General features: G+C 37.2%; 1 protein-coding gene across 1 annotated transcript in view; it reads left to right on the top strand.

Annotated features, from left to right (window-relative positions):
- The window catches only part of LOC104547882 (intraflagellar transport protein 140 homolog), a gene marked incomplete at its 3' end in the record, with an annotated part of 24,689 nt that overhangs the window by 14,327 nt on the left and 409 nt on the right, over nt 1-9,953 (top strand). Inside the window, exons 11-16 of the mRNA XM_010193745.1 lie at nt 259-350; nt 1,195-1,322; nt 2,947-3,064; nt 3,534-3,661; nt 6,188-6,335; nt 7,848-7,979. Of these exons, the coding sequence (XP_010192047.1) occupies nt 259-350; nt 1,195-1,322; nt 2,947-3,064; nt 3,534-3,661; nt 6,188-6,335; nt 7,848-7,979 (746 nt within the window). The remainder of the gene's footprint in view (nt 1-258; nt 351-1,194; nt 1,323-2,946; nt 3,065-3,533; nt 3,662-6,187; nt 6,336-7,847; nt 7,980-9,953) is intronic.

The raw sequence follows: 9,953 nt of genomic DNA, 5'->3' as shown, positions 1-9,953 counted from the left end.
TCTTTCCCTTTCCTCTCCCACTTGTTTTCATGAGCAGAGTGTATAAAACATCTATTTTCAATAGGAGTCTCAGCTTGTGGTTATAGTGGCAGAATGGAATGAGGCTGCAACACCGAAGACTTTGGGAATCAGAAGAGACTGACAGATTGAAAAATGGACTTGGTGCAAGATACTGGAAATTGAATGCTTTAAGTCAATTTTTTATCCTTTTTAAAAAATCAGTTTATTCTAATGATGGCTTTATTGTGATTGTTCCAGGCTCTTTTCTTTGTGACTCACCAGTTCTGTCTGTGCATGGAGAAAATCTGTACACAGTTGAGCCATATCGGGTCCAGGTCCGCACTTGGCAGGTAAGGGCTGATGAAACCACGAAGCGACAAATACGCCTTATTGTTTTCAAAGACTGGTGTTACAGCTTGAAAGTTAAGTGGATATTCTGTAAATCTATTAACTCTACCTTGGTCATAGAAAAAAAAATATTTTGAGTATTTCAGCAGAAAGATCTTTGACATTTTGTGTTCTTTAAATGCTGATACACTACAACTAATGACTATTTATAAAAGAAAGCAGAATTCTGTAAGGGCCAGATTAAGGACTGAAATTGCATGCAGGTTGCATATGTATATTACTGACAGGAAAATGAACATACTGAATGTTCTTGTGAAATAATGAAAAATAACCTCTGCACGTTCTTTGTGTTCCTTCAAAATCTTTTGCTTAACCTTTGCAGCTTCTGTGAGTCCATGAGAAAAGAGGAATCTAATTATCAGAGTTCTATGATACAATTTTATATAAGAAATAAATATCATATTCAAAAATGGGTAGGATATATCACAATAAGGACTGATTTAATTATTATATTTATTTTTGCAGCTATACATTAAAGGACCTTCAGAGACTTCTATTCCTATATCCCTCTTGGTTAGAAAAATTTGTGTTATTGGAGAGGAAATTGTTGCAGAAGGGTGCCTCTAAATTTTGACTTTTTTGGAGGCTATCCATCAAGTTTTCAACCTGAAACAGAGTTAGCATTTGACCAGACCGCATGTGTGTGTGTGTGTTTTCTCTCATTTTGCTGGTAGTGATTTGTCTAACACAGAATTTCAACCATTATTTACTTTATTTGGTGACAAAATAAATCCCTTCCAGTTAGACTCTGAACACACAAACCTGGTGTTAAATGTTTATTCTCAGGGCACAGTTAAACAGCTGCTGGTGTTCTCTGAAGCAGAGGGGAATCCATGCTTCTTGGATATCTGTGGAAATTTCCTGGCTGTGGGAACCGATTTGGCTCACTTTAAAATCTTTGATCTCTCTCGCAGGTATCACCAAGCCTTTTAAAAACATCTGTTCATAGTTGAGTGTATATTTTATGGGGAAGGGGGAATCTTCAGCTGGTTTTGATCTGATGAAAAGTCATAGCCACCTTTAATCTTGAGACAGTACATGCTGCCTATGTGAACTGAGGGCCTATCCCTAAAGCAAGGAAAGAGCCACAGAATTATTAGACTGATCATGAGATGAGTAACAATATAGTACTTTTAAAAGAGGATACTGTGAGGGATATTTGTGTGAATTTGAAAGTGGGTGGAGAATTTATGGAAGATCAAGACAAGGATGTCACATGTTTCTGCTCTTAACTTGAACAAGACTTTAATCTCAGAAGAGAAAAGAAAAAAGAAGCTAGGTCTCAGATCTCCTCATAAATCAACAAACTTGATTCAGTCAAACCATGGAGGAAGTGAACCTAGAATTGTGGACACTATTCTTCTTGTTTAGGTTAAGAGAGAAGTTTACTTAACTTTGTTTAAACTTTACTGTGTGTTCCCATGCTGACAAACAGCTGTGACATGAAAAGGATATGTGCCTGACATGGCTTTCAGTTCCAAAATTTATCTGCTGATGACAAATGTAATTCCTAAAACCTGAAAAAACCTCAAGAGTGAAAGAGATTCTGTTCTTCATGACATACTGTCACCAGAGGAACGCTGAAGTCTAGTTAGTTACCCACTTACAAACTCATTACCTGTATTGAGATGGCACAAACTCTGCATGGGACACAATTTTAAGGTTACTGGATTTGGGCACAAATAATGGATTATGATGTTTGATAGTGGAGAAAAAGTAGCTTAACTCCTGCATGCTATGTTAAATTTTTATGGCTAGTAGTGAAAATGCCCCTTCTCAAATGATGACAGTATAGCGCTCTTTAATTTCAAAGATAAATGAGAGGTCTAAACATGTAACCCAATAATGTTATTTTTACAGAATCAAAGACTTTTTTAATGGGATCATATTATAGGTCTAAATGACTGTTACTTCTGTTGAATTTCTTTGATTCATGAGATTCGTCCTCTTTGTTGCTGAGTGATCACTGGGTTTATATCTACACTGGCATTAAGATTCTTTTGAGATAATTAAAAAAGCAGGACTGGGAGGGGGAGAGTGGGTGCTAAGTATGTGAATGATCCAGGCTTTTGGATCTTATGTGTGGAGGGAAAGTGACCAGTCATATGATACAAATACCACCTCCACAATGACATTTCTTTACTTCTGCTCCGCAGTGTGTTTTCCATACACAGAACTTTTATGTGGTGGGCTATATTCAACATTCATGTTACTGTTCATCTTATGTAGGAAAAACAGACCACCAAATCAAAAATTCTGGTAGGATGTTCTTGCTGTATAGCCCTGTTTTGGGACTCCTGTAGGAGCAATGAAGTTTATTCTTGCTGATCATTGAGGAAATTGTCTCATTAATCTCTTCCTGAAAGAAAGGCAGATTGGAGTAGTTCTCTGGAGAGGATGCTGGAGTCTGGGGCTGTGGTGTCATAATGTAGAAATAGGGGTTTTTTAAAGTCTTAGCCATAATCTGATAAATGTTTTGGCTGATGCATATTGCCAGTTCCTTGCCACCATATGATTTAAGTTTATTCCTTTCTACAGAGAAGCAAAAGTGCATTGCAATAGCAAGAACTTCTCTGAGCTGTGTCCTGGCCTTGGAGGCATTGCATCTGTCAAGTGCAATGCTAACGGCAATAAAGTCAGCATCCTTGTTAGCAAGGTGAGGCAAAGCTCTTCACTCACTGCCCTAGGACCTGACCATCAGTTAACAGACTGGTGCGGTTCAAGAACATTACTGAAGACACAAGAGCCACTTCTCAGAAATAAACCTACATGTTCTGTGCAGTGTATCGGGTCTTGAAATGTCGTGTCCACGTATGTAACTAAACACTAACATTAAGGTATGTTAAGGTTTTGTACACATGCTAAGAAGAACAACCCAGAAAAGGTAGCAGTATTTCAGTTACAAAAGCTACTTTGTAGCGTTTCAAAGAAATCAAAGGCTACCTTGCTGGAATAGAAAAACATCAAGACATTTTCTGATATTTCTTCGGAAGAATGTTCTTGTGAGATTACCAGTAAACAGAACTGAGAGCATGAATCAAATGAAATAAATGTGCTATCTGAACTTTAGCTTTTTTTCCTCTCTGATTGCAGGTTTCAGAAACTTTTGTTTTCCCTTCTTGCAGGCAGATGGGAACATTGATTCCAAGATCTGTTTCTATGATGTTGAAATGGACAAAGTTACAGTCTTTGATTTCAAGGCTGAACAGGGAAATAGTAGAGAGAAGCTTTCTTCTGGGCAAGGCATTGACAAGTAAGAAGCTTTTATTTTGAGCAGTGTTACTTGTGGATTTAAGATGGGAATCTGCCCTACGAAGACAAGTAACACTTTGATCCTGGTGTTTCTCTGTCTTTCTGTAGGAGCTCATACAAATTTCATTATTTTATTTCTAAAGAATTAATTAAAACTAGTGCAGTGTATGTCAATCAGACTGCATCCCTGTCTCTTCAAATGCGTGAACTAGGGAGTGTCAAATGAAGGCATCCGAAAGCAAGCTCAAAATAAGCAGCAGGAGGTGGTTCTTCAGACAACATGCAGCTCAGCTAAGCAACTCCTTGCCAAAGGAAGTTCTAGATGATGAATCAAGGGTTCATGGAGTAATTGGACAACTTCATAGAAGAGAAATGCAGTGAGAGTTATTAGATATGTAGAAGCCATATCTGGTTTAAGAAGTCTTTGAGAGGAGGATGATTGAGTGTTGGGAGGTATGTGTTAGAGGTATTGTATGACTGGAATCAGGATCCTGATCTTAAAATAAAGAAAAATCTAGGACAGCTACTCTTCCATGAAGAGTTTACAGGGCTGGAACTGAAAAGAGGACATTCTGAAGCTCCTTCTAGTTAAAGAAGTTAATTTTTAAGTCCAATACAGGATGTTTTTTTGTATGCATAAAAACTCATGAAATGTCTGTTTAGAACTGACAGCTTTGTTTTCATAGAAGCTGTTCTGTGGCAAATACATTAGAAAACCTAGTAGCATGGCAGCAAAATGCAGTGAATTAGGAATTCCCATGGAAGTATGGTGGAATGTTAGGGTACAAATTTCCATCTGGTTTTACAATAATTTTTCTGATTGTGTTTTTCTTCAGAAAAAACAGCGTTAGAATAGAAGGTGGTTTGCTTTTTTAGCAACTGTCTGCTATAGATACTACAAGCAAAAAAGTTGCTCTCATAGGAGCAACTTCCCAGCTCTTGAAAAACTAAAGACAGTGCAAATGTGGAGCCTTTCATCTTGGTCAGTTATGTAAACAGTGTAATAATGAGTAGTGAGAAAGCTGTTTTCAAGTGTAGTATCTTGTGTAGCCCAACAGAGGCCACCACAAACTTGTAATACTATTTCACTGATATTTAAATACTAGATGGTATTGATGTGAATAATCCATTTATCTGTGCGTCCTTTTAGAGTGCCTTGTAATTGGAATGAGTAAACTCACCAGCAAATAATAATGATTTACACTTCTTTCCCTTCTCTCTCTCTCTTCTCCTGAGGCAGGATCTAAACACTCCCATTTTTTTTTTACACAAATACTGTTTTTCAGTTTGCAAGTAATTTAGCTTGAATTCAGTGGATAGGATGTTGTGTATTTCTGCATCCCTTTGGATCTCTCTTTTAATTTGCCTTCCAGCCCTACTCCAATCCTCCTCACAAAGTCCACCCTTCAGTGGTGACAGCAAATGAGAAAAATATTTTAATGGTGACTTTTGGTTTCTCTCTTTTTAAAAATTTGACACCTATTTGTATTCTGGATTTTTTCAGAAGAATCCTAAGCCGTTGCTAAAATAGCATGATTCTGTGTATCTATTGTCTTAACATGGTTGGCACTGAAGTAGTCTTTCAGTGCCTGAAGGAGGCACTAAGATGTTTCTTATTTAAACTGCTGCCAGAGAGTGGCTTTCCTAAGGCTGCAGGGGTTGTCCCTGTGCTTAATGTGCTATTTCACAGCGCCTCAGTGTTCTTCATGCACAGTGTGAAGTTCAAGAACAGTACTGGGAAGGGAATGAACTGTGGCATATCCAGAGACTGAAGTCCTCCAGCTGCAGGTCTGGAGTTTCCTTAGGGAAACTGAGAGGTTCAGCAGTTCAAAGCAGCAATCACGCTGCATACCCAGGTCTCTTTGCTGAACTTACAATAGAGAGAGATCTCTTGCTTGAGTATATAAACTAATTCCTTATTTTTTTCCCCATCAGTTTAATCTCCATTGTCTAGTTGGGGTCTCTTATGACAGCTACTCAGCTGGATTTGAATGTGAGGCATATGTACTAGAAACTCTCTTTTTACTACTTACCTAAATGCACATCAGTGCATTTAACCTGACTAGGCATTTCTAGCAGTGCTGGCAATGAGCACTTTGGGGCAGGTGAACCTACAAGAAGACAGAGCTGAGGTGGTCCCCATCTTACAGAACTTACACTGGTTGCAGTCACTAAGGTAGATCCTTTGAAGGATGTTCAAGTATATCTGTAGGACATGTAATCCCAGTGGAGGCAGATTTTGGGTGCCAGTTTGTATTTGAGGCAGTACCAGATTCTTTTCTACTGAAATGCTTTATTTCCTGTAGTCATGGTTAATGTATACAGAACAAACTAAAAGTGGCATTGCCATGTATAAAGTGTTAGGAAGATGTATATGGTTAATGTCACAATGCAGAGGTACTGGTATAGATAAGTGATCATCATCTGAAAATTATCCCTTCCTTAGTCCTTTATTTACATTAATGCACTGAATGGGCTGGTATTATTTTGTCTCCCCTTCTACATTTATTTTCTTGCCTTTTGATAGGTCTGTTGTGGAGTATCCAGAGTTGCGCAGTCACGTCCCTGCTTGCCATTTCTGGGACCAGAGTGAACCAAGACTTTTTGTATGTGAAGCAGTCCTTGAAACATGCCTGCAATCTCCAGACCAGAAGGAGAACCAGATTGACAACACAGTATGGTTTTTTTTGTTTTACCTTCCTTCACATGGAGTTCTCCCTGTCCAAGTAATAAATCATTGGTCCTTCATTAAGAATGTGGGAGTAGGTAGTATACATTATTCTGTACAAAAATGAGTAGTGAAACTACATGTTTGATGTCTGTGGCTTCAGGCAGTCACTGTACATCAGCTTTCTGGTTTAGCCCTAGCTTGCATACAGTGATGAAGAGGTGATTTCTTTATCTATGCTAGAATTTTGAGGGTTATCATAATGCAGGCTTGCATCTCGACTACAGTTTTTCAGGTGTCATTATTGGGTGAATTGATAACCTAGAGATCTGTTACTTATTGAAAAAAAATAATGCAGATTTTATATCTTGAGTCCACTTTTAGCAGAAAGAAATAATTTAATAGAATAACCAGGGCCCCTTCTGTGAACAGTGAAGTACACTCTTCCTACCATGTTCTTACCATCTTCTGCTTTGGTAGACAGACATTGTACATCTTTATGGTACTTCCCAAATTATCTCTTACAGTCTTTTTTACATTAGCAAAAAGATATATTTTTTATTGATTAGAAATTATTTAATCAAAGATTTCCTTCATCAGACCACTGCTAATGTGCTTGTAGCAGTCCTTACATTTTGTCTGCATACAACTGCCTGTTCTTCATAAATACTCCATTGATTTGTAATGTCTATGTTGATTTACAATGTTCTGATTTGTGCATGGTTTTGGTTAAACCTCTTCCAATTAGAGATGGAAAGCTCTTTGTTTCTTTTGTTGTTAGAAAAATCATGGGAAGATCAAGGTAGAAAGGAGGAATGGCATAGGGATGTCTCAAAAGGCTAGGGTGGTCTAGCAAAGAGAACAACGCTTCAGTATTCCTAATGTAAAGTTGAAAAATAAAAAAGATAGAAAAGGAGTGTAACTTACATTTGACCCTTATTCAACAGAACCTTTAACTGTGTGCTTATCCTTTAAGAACTGAGAAGTCTGATTAACTTTAGTTGGAAATAAATGGTTCATTTTGACTTGAGTCAGGTCAATATTTAAGCTGTTAGAGAAACTATTTTTAAATGGCTCATATATTCCCTGGGAACTCAGAACAGTCAGCGAGCTGCTGAAATTATAATAGAAATAATATAGTATTTAAAAAAAATAAATTGTTGAAAACAGTTGGGAATATTTATTTGACCTGGGTCATCTCTGTCAGAGAGACTTCTAGAGCAGTAATCTGTGGCCAGGGACTTCTCTCTTTCTGGTTGGTGAAGTTGGTTCCTGAAAGGCAGAGCTAAAGGTCCCTTTGCAGTAGGAATGCAGTCTGTAATGTAGAATGAGTTGTTGGCTACTTACTATAGGGAGGAAGCGTGCAGCTCTGTCCTCTCCAGCAGGTGTATGCATGTGAATGTATATGTCATGTTGTTTTTAAGGGAAGGTTCTGCCAAGTGAATGTGGAAAACAAAAACAAAATTAAAGAATGATATTGCAGCGTAAAACCAAAACAATGCTTTGCTTCCTTTTCTAGACGGATGTTTGGATTTTATCATTCTTCAGTACTGAAGAGCACAGCCTTTTGCTTCAGGAGAGCTTTCCATTGCCTTCATCCTACCAGGTTCTTCTGGGCATAGAGGTGCCACATTATTACTTTGCAAAAAAGGTGAGGAAATCTTTCACAATTCCTTCTCTTCCCATAAATTCAGTCCTTTCACTGTGTAGGGATCAAATTTAACCAAATGGAGTCTGGGGTAAGCAGAACAACTCCAATGGTGGTTGCTGCATTAGATGTAGAAATGACATTAAAATAATTCTAGTTATTTTATTATAGTAGGCATACTTGGCAGCATTGTGGAAATTGTACTGAATTGGCTTTTCATGGGTATTGCAAACCGTGCCACGTACAAGCATAGGAGACAGTAATTATCAGAGAATGCATCTGAAAAAGGGATGTGAAAAAATTTCTCTTTCCACTTTATGTAGTCACTATGCCTACAGCAAGTAAGGAGTGCATGTGTCAGATTTAGGTGGGCAATAAAAGTGGACATTTCTTACTGCTTCAGCAGAAGCAACCCATTTCTGAGTTGGAATGGAGTTTAATCCCCACAGGATACCAGAGAGCAAGAATACTCATCCTGCATAATCACCAAATGCTTGTGTGCTACAAGTACCAGGAATGCATGCTTTAACTTCTTAGTCTTGTATATGAATCCAGAATTGTTTTCATCTTTGGTAAATAATACCATGAATACTGGAAGAAATGTAGCTCATTACCTACAGACTGGTTTTCTGGTTAAGCTCTGACCAGGGTTTCTCAGTGCCTGTTGAGATGATGATTTGCACTGCTTCCTTCTTGTAGGGGAACCTTAACAGAGTCTGTTTATTCTACCAAGGCATTTCTTTTTGTAAAACCTGCAGGAACTTTAATATTAATGAGACTTCTAATCCTCTAAATCTTCTGAATAAGACAGACCAATGTGATGAGGTAAATGTAATTTCATGTAGTTCAGGAGCATTGTTGAACAGGGCAAATGTATCTAGATGTTTTTCTACTTAATATGTTTAGATTCAGAGCAGTACTTTGCAATTTAGCCCTCATCCAAAGAATGGACTGTTGTCATGCTTCCTGTGCAGATCTAGCTTTTAGAGTTGCACTCAATTTTACTTTCCTTTTTCCCTTAATTTGAAAGGTCAAAGGTGATCTGCTGCATTTTCTAATCTTTCTTTTAATACTTCCCCCCATCATGGTTCATGCTATTTTACTTTGATATTATGTATCTTTTTCTTTCCTTCTTTTTTTTTTTAAACTCTGTATGGTTTATTGCTGCCATTAGTTGTTTTTCCGGAGGGGATGTGTCTATAAACCTGTGAGTATCTGCATTATTTTGCTCCTCTTCCTTCATTCTCTGCTTTTCTCTTTTCTGTTTCTATTTTCTTCCCTCAGCAGGTTACTGTATTTTAGTGACTAAATTACTTTGTTATATAATAATTCATTTTGGAAATACGATTTAGTATATGAACAGAGTCTGCTTTAAATATAGCAAACTGAGTTCATGTAGCAAGTTTCATTCCAGGGTTTTTCCTTATTTGTTATAATGTCTTTTCTGCTCTGGCTCCAGAAATTCTCCAAATTGTAGTCAAACACATTTGCACTTTTGATTTCTATCTTTTAATGTATCTAATACTTTCATTGTATAATGATATAATGCTATTTTTGATTGGCTTCTGTAAACCTTGATATTTAGTTATCTAACTATGCAATTGGGGTAGAGTATACGACTCCGATGATGATCTACTGTGTTTCCTTGTTACACTCTAGACAGATCATTTGATATTTATGATTGACTTTATCTTTATTATTTTTCTGAATAATGGTTAAATTGCTTTGAGCTGCCTTTCAATAACTGCCAAAAGCAATTGTATAGTGAAGGGTTTGAATCTGAGCTTTATTATTCATGAGCTTCACATGAAGGCAAGAATAAAAGAATAGGGTCTATATAGTTAACTTTCAGAACAGCAGACTCCTTTTTGAGAAGAGACAACCTTAGAGAAATGTTTATCTGGAGATTTCAATCTCCAGAAATCTGGGGACTTAAAAGAATTGTTGCTATTGTAGTAATAATTCTAATAATATATA

The sequence above is a fragment of the Mesitornis unicolor genome, unplaced genomic scaffold (assembly GCF_000695765.1).
Source record: "Mesitornis unicolor isolate BGI_N332 unplaced genomic scaffold, ASM69576v1 scaffold841, whole genome shotgun sequence".
Lineage (NCBI taxonomy): Eukaryota > Metazoa > Chordata > Aves > Mesitornithiformes > Mesitornithidae > Mesitornis > Mesitornis unicolor.
This window is presented reverse-complemented; position numbering and strand designations above follow the sequence as displayed.